Source organism: Apostichopus japonicus, chromosome 18 (assembly GCF_037975245.1).
Source record: "Apostichopus japonicus isolate 1M-3 chromosome 18, ASM3797524v1, whole genome shotgun sequence".
Classification (NCBI taxonomy): Eukaryota; Metazoa; Echinodermata; class Holothuroidea; order Aspidochirotida; family Stichopodidae; genus Apostichopus; species Apostichopus japonicus.
Genome location: NC_092578.1, coordinates 4,577,951 through 4,598,504, shown reverse-complemented (window position 1 = coordinate 4,598,504; position 20,554 = coordinate 4,577,951). Strand labels below are relative to the sequence as shown.

The window sequence follows — 20,554 nt, the reverse complement described above, 5'->3', positions numbered from 1 at the left end:
TTGAACTCACTCATCTTGACCTAGTTCTCAGTAGTCTCGAAGATCCACCTGACATCCACGAACGCAAACGACTAAGGAGTGCACACAACGACTGTTTTCTTGTTAAGTCCGCTGCTCATTTAGGACACATGTAAAATCATTTTCCCTTTGATCTATCGAGTTTAGTCAGGTCGCATTCAGTTGGGCAGTGTGTGCTCCAATTTATGAACTAACATTTCTAGTTTTTTTGTCCCCAAAATGTTTTGTTATAATACCATAATATGGTGGTTAGGACATTTAATATGACACAAAATCATAAGATTTTTGGACTTGTCAAGATAATACATATAATGTCATCTTGACAAGAAAATGTCAATCGGTCAAAATATACATTTTCCCCCACAAAAGTTTATCCCAATTCCTACCATATATAGAAATATGTATATTCATATAAACATTTATATATATATATATATATATATATATATATATATATATATATATATATATACATATATATATATATATATATTTATATATATCTACATATACATATATGAATATAGAAAGGCCTACATACAGTAGCACAATTTAGCATGCATTATGAACATAGTTTAGTGGGCTACTCAGAAACCTCCCCATTATGACCATATTAAACTTGGAAAAGAAAACCAATTATTATCATCACGTCCTACTTGAGATGATATAACTGCCCCACTTCTTCGCTTACTTTATGATGTCTATGTGGTCTTTGGGATGTCAGGCTGGGAATTCAGGTAGTTCTCTGAACTTAAAAAACAGCCAATCAGAGCTGCTTATAACATTGTGCGCTATAAAAGTCATCCAGAATTCAACTCCAGGATATAGAAAACAAACAAATGTTACGATGGTTCGTTTACAGCCCTTAGTTTGATCAATTTGCAAAACTTGTTTTCTCTGGGGGCGGGGATGCTCGGGGGGCAGGAATAGGTCAACATCAGGTGTCTAATGGAACACTCCACCGACTAGAAATGAAATGGAGAAGAGTCCTACCGTTCCGGGAAAAGGACTGTCAAAACATTTCATGTGCCAACACTGACGACCTTTTTAATGAAATGAATGTTGATGCTGAATATCCTTTATTGATCGGAATAAAATGTGATAGCCTCTGCACCCTTGTACACGCAATAGAGATACATTCTCAGTCAATGGACCAACACAGTAAATGGTGAAATGAGCTGAATAGTGTTTGCACTAGTATGAATCCAACAGACACGGTCTGACACTTGAACAGCTGAATAATTGTCTTTGAGATGAATCAAGAAGTCTGCAGCGTTTCTTGTCATTCATAGCTGACATAATAGGATGTATAATGAAAGGAAAGGATTTATGATAAACGGAATTGATTCTGAAACCTTGATCTTCAGTCATATGATCACATCCATGGCGCTTGCCAAATGAAAAGAAAGTCAAAAGTAACTGCCACAGTTTTTAATTAGCTAGTTCGGGTTAACAAGCAAATTGTTTTTCTGTTATTTCTTCTTTTTTTTAATCTTTACGATATCGCACAGTTTTTGTTTATCCTAACACATAGTTAAATTCAATTTCCTGAAAAGATTCCAGACTTATTGTTAGTGGTGTGAATAGTTTCTTTGTTTTCAATTCTTTGAAGTTTACTTTTGTCTCATATTGTTGCCATTTTTCTGTTTTTTCCTCACAACAGGTACATGACATGAGTTTTTGACACTGTGGATTCTTTGTCAGAGGCAGAGGGAAGTAAATTGATGTCAAGACCATCAAGAAGGTCATGTCGGATTGAAAACATGGTATGTTCAATCATTGTGTACCATGCAATGTATCTGTGTGTGTTTATATATATATATATATATATATATATATATATATGACTATGTATATAGATATATAAATATATATATATATAAATATATATATATATAAATATATATATATATATATATATATATATATGTATGTATATGTATATATATATATATATAAATATATATATATATATATTACGACCTTACTTACCGGTTTCGAACCTCTGGACATACAATCAGTGTTCACTGTTCTTGATTTTCCAACTCATTACGATTTCAATTATATATATATATATATATATATATATATTTATCTCTATCTATTTAAGATCTATTTAAGATCCTACTATATGACATTGGAGCATCTGTGGTAACCAGCTGCTCCATACTACATACACATATATATATATATATATATATATATATATATATATATATATATATATACATATATATATATATATATATATATATATATATATATATATATATATATATATATATAGAATAACAATATAGAGTTTACACATTGCCAAAAAAGTAGAAAATCACAACAGTTTGGGTATAGACCCTTTAACAAAGTGACCCTAATACAACCAAGAACAGCCAGAATTTTTTTTTTTAAATAGAGCCAGATTCTGAAAGAGATTAAAATGTTTTGCAGCTTGAAAAACCTGGGATATTCTCACATACTGAATATTTGAGGTCGTGAAATATCAGTACATGACAATTTCTCCCAGTAGTAGAACATTTTAACCTACCCACACCCCCCCCCCTTCCCCCCTCCCCATGAACCTCAAATGCACTTAATAGTTCAAACAACCAGCAAAGGTAGGTCATAATTTCACTCTGGTTTACGGGGACAATAGGTTGGTGGACTTGAGAAATACATTACCCCCTGTTGAATTCAAATACACACCTGGCACGTCAATCAGACAGACAATTTTTATTTGCTATGACACATACAACAAATATTTGCATTTTACTATGTAGTGATTCATACTCATATGCTGCAACAGCTGGACTTATCAGCGCTTTCATCAATGTACTTTCACCAGTTTGTTGAAATTATTATAAATTTAATAATGGACAAGATTATAAATGAAATGATATGTTTAACTTCCGTGTAATGTATGAAACTTTCTAATGTGGTGCTATAAAATACCAACTAGTAGCTTTCATAGCATAATGAATCAATTCAAGTTTTTGCCTGCTATGGTGACAATATGTGACAATTTTTCCCAGTTGCAGAGCATCTTAATCTTCCATCCCCACTTCCGTGATAACCTTAAAACGCACTCTGATAGAATCTGGCTGTTGGAATGTAGAAAAACATAAACAGGCATGAGCTTTTTCCGCGAATTCGCGGAATATCCGTAATTTCTTTTCTACCTCGGGGACAAAAACCATTATGCTAACACACTGTAGCATACACAAACTGGAGCCTATACCGCAATTCTTGCAAAGTTCCCTGATATTTTTTTACCCCAGGCTCATCCCTGATAAAACAAAAGAGCTGAGTCCCATTTGGTAGGCAATAACAGAGACATATATCCACTCAAGCTTAATATACTTTCTCCACAGTGTCTGCAGTTTCCATTTTAAGAATGACTTGAAGAGTTGTCTGTGGTTCAGTGACTAGTTTCATGGACATGTCTAGTATGTCACTTTGAAAGAGAGGCTAAATGTTTGCTAATCTTTCACTAACCTGTTAGGTGGAGATGATAATGGTAAATTACACTCCCTCACCTCCCCCCCCCCCCACACCCACCCACTCACGTCCCATTAACCCCCACCTGGTCCTACACCACCACTCATCTCACCCACATCCCAAAAGCAAGAAAATTGGTTTTCAGATTTGGAGGTTTGCATGATTTGATTTACCACAAAAATGGGTAAGATGAAAGACTTTAGTAAGTCTAAAAATGGCATCACTGAGTTAATAATGTGTGAGTTTCTTACCTGTTGCTTTTGTTGTTGTTTTTCTAATAGATTCATTTTTTGTTCCATTGGCGGCATAGCACAGTATTTTGCAGCTTGATGCCAATCCCCAGAAAAATTTAACCATTTTAACGATAAGTCAGAGAGGACTGAAATACTTGTTGAACCACAAAGATGTTGCTATAGCGTTTCGTCTTTATTTTAAAAATAATGCTTTATTCTATGATTTATTAATTAAAAAGCATTATTCTCTCTTCCTTATATTTCAGATATTTTCCACTGTTGTTTCCTTCCTGTCTCTCATCCGTCTGGGTCTTTCCCCCAAATGAGGGAGTTACCCTTCTGCCACAAGATTAACAAGTAATGTAGTTAGAAAGAAATCCAAGCTGGTTTTTTTTTTTTTTGCTGACTATCTTGTATTAGCTCTCGTCAGGGGTAGTACCGTAATGTCTTCCTTGACCAGTAATGTGCTGAAGTTTCAGCTGCGTATTCTGTATTTAAGGGGGAAAATAAAATATTTCAAACTTTGACAGTTTGAAATTGTGTTGAGGACTTGATAAAGAAGTTTTACAAGACGCGATTACGGCTAATGGAATTTGCAATAATTAATCAGTTTTTATCTTCATGCCTACTTTCAATATGACAAGTTTATTTATTTTGTTGTTGTTCTAATTCAAATCCTATCAAATTCTATCCATTACACTATTCCAAGTTAATTTTTAACATTTTCAATATATTTTGATGTTTTATATCTTGTGCTTTTATATTTCAATTTCTAGCGATTGGCTATGTTTACTTTCTAATTTTTTATTTGTTTTTACTTCTCATCAAGATAAGGTCAAGCAAACCGACGACATTAATGTTCATTATCTTCACCGGCAAGTGTTTTGTACAAATAGCCTTAACAGTCCCTCATGGCAACCTCAACACTGACCAGAGTCCTATATTCAGAATAGGCTAGGTCAAGTATTATCTTGCCAGAAACGGTACACTTAGATGATAATCAGCCTCAACAGTCATTAGTGCTATCTAGACTGCCCAGGATTATATAGCGCAGTAGGCTAGATCAGGGCAGGGCACAGGCCACAATGCAGACTACTGTTCCCCCTACCCCCTCTCCTCTCCCCCTACCCCCCTCTCCTCTCCCCTACCCCCCTCTCCTCTCCCCTACACCCCTCTTCTCTCCCCCTACACCCCTCTCCTCTCCCCCTCCCCCAGTTGTTCCACCATCATATGTGCAAAAACTTGACAAGTTGTAGTACACAAATATTGTGCCCTGCCTAAAATTGTTGGTGACATTCCCACTCAGATTTCCTGGCTAGAGGCCTGGGCTGGTCAAGGGTCATCTACTGGAAAAATCATAAAATGGAAAACCTATGCTAAATAAATGAAAAAGTACAGGTTTTGCATGAGGTGTAACCAAATCAGTTTGTGGTGCTAATGAATGAAACATAGTTGGTGCTTATTGGTTTTTATGGGAGAGACAGATAGCAGGTTTAACTAAACACAGCCAACTGCCTCTAGTTATCTGCTGTATTTAGTTTAGTTTAGTTGTGTGTGTTTTATGATTTAATTGTGTTTATGTGTTATGATATTAACTTGTTTCATTTTGTTTTGAGTTTGTTTCATTTTGTTTTCTTTATTTTTTGCTGGAAAGTAATAATGGAAATAAAAAATAACTTGCCACCATAATAACTCCATAGTTGTTTTTGTTTTGTGTTTTGCAGGGGGTGGGGGGGGGGGTTATTAACCTTTCATGTTTATCTCATAAACTTCTTGTAACAAGACAGCTGTTTGCTAAAAAGTTAAACTTTAGAAGCAGGGTTTCTGGGAACATCTGCTAATATATCTTGTACCCAGTTGCAAACTTGAAATCAATGAGTGCTAGGTACTTGTCTGGAATGGAAAGGATTTTAAGAACCTGTTGGCTAATTTTTTTCGCTTTCTAGAAATCATGCATGGCATCATCCTGGCAACACTTTCTTTCAAGACTCTTTATGCAGTGCCTTCTACAAGTTTAGCTTAGTTTAGCTTGTATTTGTTATTTCAACTAGAGGGCAGTGTTCATTGCTGGACCTCAACCTACAGGAGCCTTCAGAGTCATTTCGTGCTGTGCTAGCAATTATGTCAGCAAGTGACCCCCTTTTTTTAAGTTTTCATGCTACTTCATGGTTTATTCATGGGGGGATGAAGAATTTCTGGTGGGCGGAATCCCTCACACGAAAGTGAGAAGACATTATTCATTATCCATATTTTGCCTGATCCGCATTATTGACCCCCGTGGCCGTGGTTCCTCCCCCGCCCACCTCTCCTCTCATCAGGACGACACACAACCCATCCTCTCACCTTCCTCATAAGTTGTGGAGATAGATATTAAATGATATGGGTAAAGCTGTATATGGAAGACTTCATACTGAAGAGTACTAGGTAGAGGATATATTTTGTTTGCGCCTGTTTTGAAGAAACCGTATGAATTTTGTAACTGGGGGCGCTCGTTTTAATTAATTTACAAGGGGGAGGCTGAGATCGAGAAGAAGTATATTTTTGCCTGAAAGACCAATAAAACTTGGACAAGATTGTACCTTGTAAATCCAGAACGGATGGGGTAGAAAGCCAGCAGGGTTTGGGGGCCATTCCTCCCTAGAAGTTTAGCTTTGTAGGTCCACAACTACAGTAGCCCAGAAGGAACATTAGCAATATGAAAAAAAAATATAACAATAACAAAGTGAAAGTTCGATTTTTAATATCAAAAGTTCGACATTTTATCTCGAAATCTTGACTTTCTTTCTCTCTAATTATATTCGATTTCCATTCTGGGCCGTCGTACCCAACAATGATTTTAGCAGAAAGGCAGTTTAAACAGTCTTGTAAACTAGTTTTGCAACGATATTACGATATCATTTGCATATATTGATATAAACTTTAGCGTATACGATATCGTTTGAAAATCTCACCAAACGATATCGCGTAAAATTGAGTATTTGACCGAGTGTGTTATAACCGGAAACTGCCAATTGCCGATTATTTACATTCAATATCGGGCCAATCCTGATTAGTAAAAATGTAAGGCTCTATATTAGCTAGGGTGTAGAAACCGAAAGTATCGAAAACCGAACGTGTGAAACATCGTCAACATAACTGACCAACCAGAGCATGCGGCACTTTCAAAAAGATCTCATATTTTGCCGATATATTATGATACCGTATTGAGAAACTGAACTATTGTGTAGAAAAGAATAATGCAAAGCCGGGTGTGTATCACCATTCCCCTCGAAAGTGAACAGATACTAAACATGATCTTAGCTAAAAGGCCGAGAAGCGAGCTATATATGTCTTTTAAGTTTTTACTATAGGAATAACATGTATCAGATTAAACAATATGACATCGTCAGCTAGCGCATTCCTCTCTTTTGAAAGAGATACGTTCTTAACATTGTTCTCCATCCATATATATCAACGTTTAAACAGGTGGTGATTACGTTGCTTGTAATGCATGGTCGATTCCGCGCGTGTGTTAAGGCTACCTTATACATTTACATATACATATCCTCAATACTGAAGCGCTTGCTGTGCTGGGCATCCATAACCAAAGTGAATAATATTTTCCTCAGACGGTAAGTCTCATTTTTAGAATATAGGCCTATATTATCAAAGAAAGGTATAATTTTAAGATGGTATTCGAAGGCAAATGCATTTCCGTGAGCAAAACAACTCATTTCCTTCTCAAAGAAATCATTCAGAAGCTGTGCTGGATATCATGTGGATAATGAGGTGATAACGTGGTCACGAATGCTTACTCCGATAGTTCTCCTCTTACAAATCCACAAAATTCAATTTACAACTTCGTAATTTAGATTAATTAATACTATTGGACCCAAATTCTAGTATTCAGAAATTGTGCTTCTTATAATTTGTTTTCATAACTTATTCTCCGATTGGTTATAGCGTTGAAACACATGTTCAGACGTGGACTGAGGAGTAATGCTTGTTGACTTTTAAACATAGGGCCTTATAGTGACCATTATTTAGGACAGAATATGTCTTCAACAGCTATCTTATCTTTCCTTTAACAATTTATTTTTGACTAATGAAGATAGAACATGCACTAGCAATTGTAAGTATCCTGTTGAAATTTGCATTCGATTATTGCGTTCTCGAAATATTGATATTTCAAGTTATCACAAATTGTACCATATTCAATAGTGAAGGGAGGGGGGGGGGGACACCACATCTTCCATTCCCAGTCAGGAATTTTTTTCAGTTTGAGGGATATTTAAAGTCAGCCGATGGAAAAGCAGGCGACTGTTAGGGGTATGCACCCCCTCTCCAACCACGCACAACTTAGTAATAATTAGCACAAACTTGCGTTACGAGTTGATTGTAGACCAATTTATAGTCTAAATATGATTCAGAATGCACTATTTAACGTCTAATTTTTGTGTGTTTGGGGAGGGGAGAGTGTGCTTCAACGACCCCAAGACCACACCCCTTCTTTATACAATCCTTAATTCGCCTTTTGCCATTCTATATAGCATCAGCCCTTACCTAAATCGGTCGCGATAGTTTAGCATCCTCTCCAAGCCCCCCCCCCCCCCCCTCACTCACACACACAACCTTTAAGATCCTGCGCGGTGTGATGTCATTGTTGCACAATGCCAAAAAAGTGATTTGAACTGTAATGTATATATATATATTAATACATGCCACGAAAAACAGATTTGGTAGTGCACATATATGACATCACAATTCTTTATTTCAAGTTCACTCTTGGTACATAACATGGCAACTTAAACTGTTTACTCGAAAACGATACATTGGAATTGAAATTTTACGAGGATGCTTAGACATATGCTCCTCTTTCATCATTGAAACATAAATTGTCACATGGACTATATATACCTCGGTTTTTGAAAAAATATTGGGAGACAACAGATGTCAGAGTAAATAACGCACAGAGGCTATAATAGATGGCGCTCGTGCCTTATTATGTTCAGAATACTGCTCTGATTATGTTTATAGAGTTCCTCTCTTATTATGTTCAGAGCAGGGGCGTCAATCCGATTTGAAACGTGGGGGGGGGGGGGGGACGTAATCGATTCGAGTATTCCGGCCGTAAGTACTATCTAAGCGGAGCGCCACCATCGGTTGGCGCGCAGCGTACCAAGAAAATTTCAGATTTCAATACCTGCCAGATCGCTGGAGATGGCACTTGCCAGGCTGGATAGCAGCCATCTAGTTGCGTGATTTCGGGTGAAAATTACAAATTCGTCACTCAGGAAATCTGCAATAAAGTTCATGCGACCTTCATTTTTGGTGGATTATTTCTTTTATTAGTGATTCCAATTGACATGAACATTAGAACCCAGTGCAAGTTGACAAATGATGGGGCGAACTGGAACCCCAGCCCCATTTTGCCATATGTTTCAGGATAGAATACCCCTCAATTGTTCGAACCCATGACAACTAACAATCTGTGAATAAATTTACTTCGAAATGGGCACATTATATTGCACCAAGTCGGTCAAGGAATGATCCCGGGGCCTCAGATATAGGCCTATAGCAGGGGTGGGCTACCTTTTTGAATGAATTGGCCAGATTTTAGAAGCGAAAGATTGACAGGGCCGCACCTAACCAACGACCTGCTGATGATTTCAAACCTTTGCTTCCGAGGACGTTCAAGAAATAGGTGTGTGTACTAATCTGCATTCACAAAAACATAATGTCAATACAGTCCAATTGATAATTATTGGTGATAATAGACCTACCTGACAGCATCATAAGTGCAGATAAATTCTAGGCAGCTAGTTCGTTTTTTATGATGTAAAAAATCACTGGCGGGCCGCATGTGGCCCGCGGGCCGTAGTTGCCCACCCTGGCCTGTAGGAACGATGTCCCAAAATGTCCCCGGACATATAGGCTAAGGAAGCTATCCGCCGCGACTGCATGTGAGTTTCTCGACTTGCCGTCCTGTAGCCGTACCACAAAATTGGTGCATTTCCTCATACGCCATTATTAATAATTTAAATAACTAACTAATTAGGCACAGCCCAGATCCGAGTTCGTATAGTGAGCTTAGCGCAAATTTGGCCAAAAGTCGTCATACGCCAGCATGTTAAACCACCAATGACTTTTAATACCACCCGTGACACACTTCCAACGGGACTGTGTCAGTTTAAATGTTTTGCTAGGTCTACGAGAATACATTTCTATGAAATTTGAAAAAAAGGATAGCAAGACAAACCACTTTAATTATGTTTTCAGGACCTCACACATGCGCATGTATCGTCAGACTTAGAATAGGTCCCATGTGAGTGGTGGCTAAAGTGATGAAGGCATCCAAATAAATCAGTGGTTGTTCGTTGGAGTACTCACGCAAGTTACCTCGGTTGCTAGGTGGATCTGCATCTGGTAATCGGGTGAATTCTGGTCGGAGCGTACTATGTAACCACCGTGCACCCAGGAACGTAGCTAAGGCTAATGATTGAGAGGGGGGGAGGGGGAGCGTGTAGTGGCTGAAAATCCAACTGGATGGGTTTTGAAGCCAGAAAATTCCGACTGCTGCTTTGTACCCCCACCCTCGCGCTACTCGTCTACGATACGGTCAGTGTCAGACACCCAATCTATCGCGATTGCACTTTTGTTCCGAACTTTTTTTCGATACATTTGTACCCACTGGCACTCATTTCACAAATTTATTAGTCCCCCCCCCCCTCTACCCCAACCAATTATTTTTGTGAAATTTCGGGCAAAATGCTGATAATTTTTCAGGCACCTACTGAAAGAAAGATAATTTGCAATGTGTTTTTCAGTAGTTAAACTTATATTATTATTACCATTAATATTGTAACGACTTCCAAATAACTCTAACCAATATGGAAGGGTAATAAGACAGAAATGATTGTATGTTATTTGCATGTGATTTAAAAATCGATGCATATGTATATGATATGCACATTCACATGTGGAACACGCGCGTAGCGCGCGAAAAATTTTGGTTATATTTTTATATTTTTCGGGCAAGTCGTTACAACCCCCCCCCCCCCAAATCAAATAGGGCTCCTACGCCTATGACGGTAGTTCTATAGGCATTTTTTGATTGGAGTATTCAAAATCATACGAAGTTTTGTACGGTGGAGTATAAGAATCGCGAGATACAATTTCTCAAAGTGGCAAGGAAAACGTCGTAAATATGACAGGTTCAAGGTAAATTTTGACCGAAATTTTTCAATTTTTAGGTCATGCACAATCACAGGAATAAATGAATAGGCCTAGATAAACTAGAGTGCGACAGTCGGAAATTCCGACTATCGCACTCCAATTTTCCAACTATCGTCAGTTTTACAAAGTTTGGGGGTGAGACACGCCCACACCCCACCCCCCCCCCTTCTAACGACGTCCCTGCGTGTACCCAGTGTTCTCACTGTGGAGTAAACTCCGGTATCACTCAACAACAAGGTAGCATGGGATGCGCTGCCACGGAATATGCTCCCTATTTCATTTCCCCAATATTAGGGAACGGGCACCGTCTTTGAAACACCATCTACAACTAAACAACAACTATGTACAAGCTTTGGCTCTAGCTATGAAGTGCTGTCTCTTATGATAATGACGGAGCGCACTATTTTTCTACTGGAATCGCCCGAAGATGCGGCGTCTGTAATCCGAGGAACCAACGAACTTCTCTGCTAACTCCTCAGGCTTCAACTGGGCTAGACGTTCGCGGTGAATATGGCACACCATCACATGGTTCAGCCTATGTTGAGTCATGGTGCTCCGTAGCCATGTTTTCAAACGCCTCAAAGCACTCAATTATCTCTCGGCTTCCGTCGAACTGGCGGAGGAGACTAGGAGGACCACAAGAGAGCTTCGACTTCACCAAACATAACCCGTATCGCTGGATTCATCAACTTGAATATTTTGTCTATACCCTTCAACCGACGACGACTGGAACTGGCCTCGAAAGAAAGGCAGACTAAGCTTAAGATTGTCGGAGAGCTCAGGGTACCAACTCACGAGATCTGGGTGGAATTCTCCATTCAGCAACATTGAGTGATATTCGATGATATGAATCCTGAGATGTGTAAGTCCTAACCAAATAGAGCCACATCATTACTCTTTTTCCAAATGTGTGTGTGTGGGGGGGGGGGGGGGACATTTGATATTGTTTCCACCACCCATCGAAATGTGGGGGGGGGGCGTGTCCCCCCGTCCCCCTTGGATTGTTGAACCTAAATCCTGAAATTACCATGAAACAAATTTAGGAATGAGCCTGTTTGACAAACATATTTTCGACGCATATTTGCTAAAATGTTTTTACTGAAATATTCTTACAAATTCTTACAAATATTCTTACAATATTCTTACGTTTTGTGTTAACCACCTGTAGCTGTATATAATTGACGAGCAATAATTCATCTTAATTCTTTCCAAAGTAGGTACCTCGAAAAATATGAAAACTTTTCCCCTCCCTTTTCGTATTCAAGGCCAAGAGTTTGAAGCAAACGCCTTTTAAATTGCATAACAACGAAATGAATACTAGTGATTTATGTGGAAATCAATCCCAGAAGACTAAGAATGACAAGTTTTCAATTGTTACCACTGCCTCTTGAAACTAATACAGAAAACTGGTGCGCGGTACTGTTAAAATCACAAACAATGCAGTTGCCTTTAACTTCCTGTCCAGGCTTCAGCAGGGTAGAGGGATTTCTGAGTGGAAGGGGGAACTGTTATTGGTTGTGTGTATGGACAACAAGGGAGAGACCTGAAGTGGTTCTAGAGGAGAAATCCCCGGAAATTGCAGAATTTTCGGATAAAGCAGAAAATATATGACATGTTGAAAGAAAGTATACGTTCTTAGCGAATTATTGGGTGGTTCCCCTTATTTTCCCAAGCCCATGAGTAGTGATGTGTCCCTACCTTTTGCAACCATCAGTCCCTTCTCGTATTGGTCAACGCCGTATATCTGAGCGGACCGCAGAGGTCATGGAAACGGTTGTCACGGTATTGGTTGGTTCTCTACTTTTGATTCATGAAGAGCGTCCTCACCTTGAATGTTTACAGGAATTTGTGGAATGTATTTCTTCCACACCCCGTTCAGATAACAACGGACTTGTGAGACTGTTCAATATTTTGTTATAACATTCTGTAATTTTAAACGTTTTTCTTATGTAGGATAACATTTATCAGAATTAAATATCTTTGTTAACAGCTGCTGTTGGCCATCTGAAGTCATGCAGATACCCACACGCATTATTTGCAAGCGGCCAGATTCACGTGCATAATTTACATTACAGATCATCTCATAATACTCCAAATCAACATTGTATTGAAATACAGTAAATACTAATACAATGCAATAATTTGTAAAGTTGTAAACCATATATTACCGATGCTGTCGACAAGTATGTCGTTATTTGTACTGCACCATAGGCCTACATATTAGAGTAGTTGAATATATCGCATTTATACCAGGGAGTTGTTATGGAACTCCCTGATTATACATACATAAGTCAAGCACTAGATTCACAAGAATAATCAAAATAATATGTATCATTATGCAAGGTTTAACAATGTACATATAAATAAATCTTACTGCTGTTTGCTTTATGATTGTGCATAAAATTGTTGTGGCGTGTACGATCTGAATCGAGTGAGTTGCAGTACCCATTGACAACCAAAGCACAGTTTCATGCGACGAGCAACACACGTACAGTAAGTAAATAACTTTTCAAACAAACATTGATATATCAATGTTTGTTAATTATTGAGTATACTCAATGGATATGGCAAGTCATGAAATGAAGTTGCATCGATGTATATCAGAATATCAGCAATTACCGGAATATCAGCAATTACCGGAATATCAGCAATTACCGCACACACAGATGAGCATCTAACGTATTTTCCTGAAGATAGTTCCTCTAGCTTTCACATCTCTGCAAAAAGCAACTTTGCCGCCCTCGAAAATCTCATTTCATTCACATTCCAGGAAAGGAAAAAGTGGGCGGTGCTTAGATGTTTATCTAAAAAAAGCATGATATAATCGCGGGAAACAATCAGCTGAGACTACATAGATAACGAACTTGCGAATATTTGCACATAACTGTTTTACGAACTTGAAACGGACGACCAGTGAACAACTAAAATATATCAGCACTGGATAATACTTAATGGAAATGTCGGGAAAATGTCTCGGGATATACTAAGGAGTTCTTCAAGACTTTCGCTGGATTTAAGCGACAAAGCACCAAGAGTTTTGGGACAGCAATCAAAGACAAAATCAGCAGCTACTTCTAGTGTAAAATGTAAAATTGTAGTCGTTGGTGACAGCGAGTGTGGGAAATCATCGCTTATCTCATCTTTCCTAGGACATAACGATGGAGAATTTTCAGAGGTAGGCTTCGAAAATATTGAACAATTTCATATCATTTATGTTGAAATATAGATCTTCATATCCTGCGCTCATGTCATAGGATTACTTTGAGTCGTACGGTTGTTATATTTGCCAGCGTTTTTCATAAGGACAACCGACGTACCTTGTCATTTCCAGATCTTACATAGGCCAGCCATAACAACACTTCCTTTGCCCAGTAAAGTTTCTGGACATGTTGAAACATGTCCAGAAACAATACTAACGACAATTACGCCAACGAAGCCAACTGTTAGTGTACAGTTGAGCAAACTGCGATATGTTTATATATATATTTTCCTATAATGTTGTACCGACTGGAGTATTATAATTTCACAATTTGTCAGTTCGAAGTCAAATCATGAAACTTCTGACAGATAAATGTACCATATAATTTATTATAGCCTTTGCAGCTTGATTTTGTTATATTATAGCCTTTACTTTACTATATTATATCCTTTACTTTGTTAAGCCTAGAATTGGCTTTTTAAAGGATTTCCGGCCTCCACATTTATATATATATATATATTATCTGTGGAAAAATCAAATAAACAAATAAATATGTGTACCAATTACGCACACAATCCTAGTCCATTATTGTGACGTCAACATGGAACACATTGACGCATTGACTTGACCATACTCCTACAGTGTACGTACATGCAGTAGTCTAGTTAGGCCTCATCAGCATATATGCCTTTTGGGGATGTAGAATAAGTTGACAGTTTATTATTTTTGATGTAGGTTGATTTATTTATATTAAAACAAGTTTCTAAAACAAAGTTACACCATTCTTCATTATTATGGTAATTACTTTTTAATTTTCATTACTAAAATGCAACAAAAGTTATTGATTTATTTACAGTTATTTGAGAGAAAAAAACAATAATTTGTCAACTCAAAAGTTAGACAATACCTGTAACATAGAGAGAACTTTTTTTAACAGTTTATTTCCAATAGGCCCATGTAGTCAGGTAAATAGAAAACATTCTCACCTTTGAAAAGCTCCTCTGAAACATTATGTTATGATAATTAATGTTAAGCTCTGTAACAAAGGAAACTTACATGTGCTCTCTGAGGGAGGGGGAGGTGAGGGGAGAGGTTGGATGAGGGTAAGGGGTTGGATGAGGGTAAGGGGTTGGATGAGGGTAAGGGGTTGGATGAGGGTAAGGGGAGGGGTATTTAAAGACACAGGTGTTCATTGTCACTGTGATGAGTAATGTAAGACTGATTTATTGCAACACACTGTACATAAAAAAATTGATATTCTCAAGACCATTAAAGTTTTAAGTTTCATTTAAATTTACAGTTAAAAATAACAAATCTTCTTGACAATTTCAAGAATATCCCGGACCCTTAATAATCAAATAATCATATACTATTGCCTCTATTTTCAAATGTTAAATCCTTCCATTTTCAAGATGTAACCACATTTAAATATAATGACACAAGAGATTAATTTGCTGGCCTGGCCGTTAACTTGTGTGGAAAAAAAAAATCAAACTTCTTCTTTTTTCTTTCATTTGCAGAAATACATTCCCACCACATTTGAGACCTACACACACACCTTGGAACGAGGGTCTTTCACCATGCAGGTTGGTGTATGGGATACATCAGGTAGGGTGCAAATTATATCTGTTACTGTTTTAATTCTTGTTTCATTCTTTCTCCCCTGTTTCCACATTTAAATTTTCTTTGTTACATATTTATTTAATTTTGTTTTACTTATTCGACTTTAAACATTAAACCAGCAGAAAATAAAGATGCCTTTGCTTATTGATAAAATGAAACATAATGATTCTAGCTTTGATAATTTGCCAAATTAAACATTGGCTTCACAGCTGGCTGGCTGACATATTTGATGGGTTTGCACTCTAAGGAAGGTTCAGTCAGCTTCTTGTCTCCATGTCTTTCTCAATTATTTTACTTGATTTACTTGATAAGCCAATGAGGCTTCTTCGCGAGTTCCTGCTTGCAGGAGGATCTGAAATACATACATACATACATACTTGACTACCATATGCGATAAATTTTTAGTGTTACTTTCAAATGCTGGTAATTCTGTGTACAGAAATCCCCGAATGCCACCAGTAATTCTCACCTCCCAAGATAATAGCACAATACTGGTTTGCTACATTTGTTATATACACATTTTTTGGTCAATTTTGAGCATAACCAAGAAGAAAACCCCATGTGAATTATATTTTTTAATCATTTGAAAGCCTTATCCACGAAAAGTAATTTGGGAGAAAGGGTTAGCAATTATGAAGTGCATATAGTAACTTTGGATACAGGTGTGAAGAAACTAAATTTCCTACTGTGCCATTTCAAATTTGATACATCTAATCTATAGCAAGATGCAGCAGTTGAAAGTATATTTGATAACCTTCATATCACATGAGTTTGGTTGTTCCACTTGAAGTAATACCTTTTTACCCTTTAGTCTTTGCAGTAGGTTTGGGTACAGTTAGACCTGATGAGGGGGAGGGGAGGGGGAGGGGAAGGGCTACAACCAGGATTCAGAGTCAATAATGGGGCCTGGGAATATATGGGATATTAATATAAAGCGGAAAATGAAATCATAAAAGGGAGCCTAGTGAAATAATTGTCCATGAGGCCAGACATCTCTCTTGACAACCCAGGGCCAAGTTCTCCCTCCCCCCCCCCCAAATGGAATAACACTTCTGTGTACTGTAGTACAGGATCCTCAGTTGTCAATTATTTTTTTTAAATGAAGAATAATCAATTCCAATGGAAGGTTTGATCGAGTGGTTAAGAAGAGAAAAGAAGGATTTTTTAAAGTAAAGTTTGGATTCAACTAAAAATCGTTTTCCTTGGATCCACAGTTCTTAACACGCATAAAACAGCACCTGAACTGCTCTATACACATAACATAAATTATGATAACATAAATGCCAATTTTGGTGGCATATATGGAATGCTAGGATATATTGGATAACAATTACAAGTCAGTCCTGCCTGCCTTTGCCCACATGTTCTTGCATTCATATCATTTAACCCCAGGGAATGGCTAGAATTTACCAGCTCCCCCCTCCCCGTTGCCTTTGTACTGTAAATTTGTCATCGACTATGTATGTACTGTATACATTACAGAAATATTCACATTAGGGGCCATTCCAATTTTTCCAGGCGCGTAGCCAGGGGGGGGCGAAGGGGGCAGCCGCCCCCCCCCTTGAGCATAATTTTTTTTTTTTTTTTAATGTTTTTATGATATCGCTAGTATTTTCAAAAGAGAAAATGCTAAGATGCAACTTACAAGGCCTGGGAAGTGCCTTTTCCAGCGATCTGGGAGGCATTCTAAGCCAAAATTTTCTTGTACGCTTCGCGCCAACCATGGTGGCGCTACGCTTAGATAGTTTTCAATGCTGAATCTACAGTTTCGCCCCTCCCTTGGCAAATTCCTGGCTACGCGCCTGAATTTTTCTAAGAATTTTTCTTATTTTCTTTCTTGTTTTACTATTTAAGAACTTGATTTAAAAATTTGATTGAAGAATAAAGTAGTAGTATTATGATTTATGATCAGTTTCAAAATTTTAAGTCATGTCCTTTCAAGAGATCCTTAACCCTTTCTCTCTCCAATAGTTTAAATAAAAGCAGGATTTAGGCATGACTCTTTTCTGACAGAAACATTGGATTTGAGCCCATGTAAGATAAAGCCATACTGTAATTTACGTTGCTTCTTCCATATGGAAACGTATTCACACACTTAAAAGTGCAGCACTTTATGCACACACGCACGCACATAATACATTATAAACTAAACCTATGGATAGTATTTCTTATCATCTAAAATCCATCACTTATACCCTCTAACATGGTCTCCTTTCTTTATGACAGCCATAATTACCTTTTCGTTTTTCTGGCTTGATTGTCCAAGCGGTATAAACAATGACAAGAGTGCCCTAACCTCTGTTAAAATTGGAATAAACATGTTCATATCATCTATAAGCTGGTATCCGGCTAGTATATTAGTCGTGTGTGACCACGGAATCAGGCAGGAATAGTCGACGACGGTTAAGAAGAGGAAGTTATAGAAGTTCTGATTGGTGCTTTAGATATAATACCGCTGTACTCTATTTGTACCAAAAGAACTATAATATCAAAAAAAGCTCGGAGATAATAATTTAAAAACCAGGTGTCTTTGAGATATAACAAATGGACCTTCTGCGTGTGAATTTGTAGATCACATGGTTGAGAGTGATCCAATGAGGTCACGGTAAATTGCTCACGATACCTCGTGAACCGTAGACCTTAATCTTTCGGGCAGCCTCCATCTCGCTTAAAATTGTATATTAGATGGAATTTGGCGATGAATGTATAGTTGTAAAAATCCACAGTTATATAGTTTATTCAGTGAAGCAGTTGAGATGAATTATGTTTAGATTTTTTTTAGCTTTTTCAAGTCTATACTCTTCCTGACTAAGATTGTAATCCATCCACACACAATTGATCTACTTGTACTGTTAAAGAAAAAAGTTGCATAGAACATTTTGAACTTAATTTTCATAATAACTCACATTTTGAGATCTGCCAACAGGTATACAACGATGACAGCACCAAAAAGAACAATTCTGTAACTCGAATGATAGGCAATGTTGGCAAAATGCCAGACAGGACTGCTAACTAGACTATTTAAAAACTGCATAAAGACCACATTGTTTACATTTACAATTTTGCATTTTAATCCTGCCCATAGACTGCTGACAAAGGTTTCCATGGAGAACTAATTTTTTTATTTTTTATTTTATCTTACCCAAGTTTTTCAGATTTTTTGCCCAATTCAACCCCGGCTTTTATCAATCCCTAAAAAGTCAACCATTATTCCTTTCACAAACATCAAGATTTTTGCAAATATATTAGATAATAAAATGGTTAAAACAGCTGGCTACATACATTAGTCAGCCTTGTCTATATATTAAAAGGGAAAAAAAAGTCAATCTTTTTCCAATGCTAGTTTGCATCGCCCATCGTCAACTTTCCTTTATACCCCAATGAACAGGAAACAATTACTTTTGTTGCGAGCAGCTAGAGCGACAGTCAGTGGCGGGCGGCTCGAAGCGTTACTGTTCGTCTGCTGTTAAACAAAGAATTACGATCTGTGCCTAACTCTGTATGCTTCGCTCATAGTATTGAACCTTCCTACTGTATAACTTGTGCAGAATCCATAGACTGCTGAATACATGTATACATTACATTATGCATGCCTGTCTGTGACACTCAGGATATGCTTTTTATATCAATATTACGGACAATTTTATCAATATTTGACTTTCCTTTCTGCAGTTAGACTTCTGTCAATATTAGGCCTACCCTGTTTTTCACATCACTTAATCCATTCAACCAAATATATAGTTCTCCACTTTTATATCCCATGACCCACCCACACTTAAAAAAACTATGACTAATCGTGTGTAAGAAACTGCCTTTTCAAAAAATTTTGGCTGCAGACCCATTATGATGTCATCCAAGGCCAAATATGCTTCAAAATTGATCTTTCCAAATATTGTAACAACATGAATGAGCCGTTCGTGCGTATTCACACCATTTTTTGAAGATTCCTGGAGAAAGAACTCTTTCGTCGATCAATAGCAAAGCACCAAGTTTAACAAGTGCTTTTGCTGAGAAGAAAAGCCTTTGTGCTCATATATACATCACAGCTAGTCCTTATGAAATGTTATTTTCAAAGGTTTTATGTGTCATTATTATTTTATTTTCAAAATGTGTGGTATCTTTAAGTATTGCACAAGGAGTAATGTGCTATCAGGCATCACATGCATATATATACAGTTGCAAAATGACTCACCCAAGTGATTAAAGTTTTTTTAGACCAAACACAATTTTCATGTCAAACCTCCCAAAAAATTCAGACTTAATTTTGAGCGACTTTAAACAAACCTTGACGTACATTAGCACTGGTCAATTTGAAAGTATGCTACCTATACTGTAGTATATATGCTGAACATACAGTTTACAATTCTTCTGCATGCATAAAGCATAATGCATTTGTGAATTTAAAAGGGACTGTGATACAATTGTGCTTGTAATGAACAAAATATAAATATATGCAAACAATATGTATTGAGGTTGGATAATATATTTACATTGAGTAAAATGTATCGAGCAAATAGCAACTTCCTAGCATCACAAATTTTGTGATGTTTGACGAAACATTGAATAGCACTGTTCTGTGGGGAAACGTACGTCTCAGCATTTGTGTATCACTAATCACATCATGTATGGAGGGCAAACTTTTAATGGTAGTCGAGAGGAGCAAATTTCTGTTTCCAATTAAGGGCAAGCAAATCAAAGTTCTGTGTTGGTTGTTCCGCGGACAGCTACATCAGATTCTAAACACCCTCAAATATGGTAAAATGATGAATTGCTA

General features: G+C 37.3%; 2 protein-coding genes across 5 annotated transcripts in view; both read left to right on the top strand.

The window, feature by feature from the left end:
• The window catches only part of LOC139958986 (RNA-binding protein 45-like), a 50,170-nt gene extending 44,735 nt beyond the window's left edge, over positions 1-5,435 (top strand). For all 4 annotated transcript variants that reach the window (XR_011789928.1, XR_011789929.1, XR_011789930.1 and 1 more), the window contains 2 exons: positions 1,682-1,784; positions 4,010-5,435. The gene's annotated coding sequence lies outside the window, so the exon portion shown is untranslated. The remainder of the gene's footprint in view (positions 1-1,681; positions 1,785-4,009) is intronic.
• An 8,118-nt stretch (positions 5,436-13,553) lies between these two features.
• Positions 13,554-20,554, top strand: part of LOC139958354 (uncharacterized) — a 45,876-nt gene continuing 38,875 nt past the window's right edge. Inside the window, exons 1-2 of the mRNA XM_071955363.1 lie at positions 13,554-14,133; positions 15,678-15,765. Coding sequence (XP_071811464.1) covers positions 13,927-14,133; positions 15,678-15,765 — 295 coding nt within the window. The 5' untranslated portion in view covers positions 13,554-13,926. The remainder of the gene's footprint in view (positions 14,134-15,677; positions 15,766-20,554) is intronic.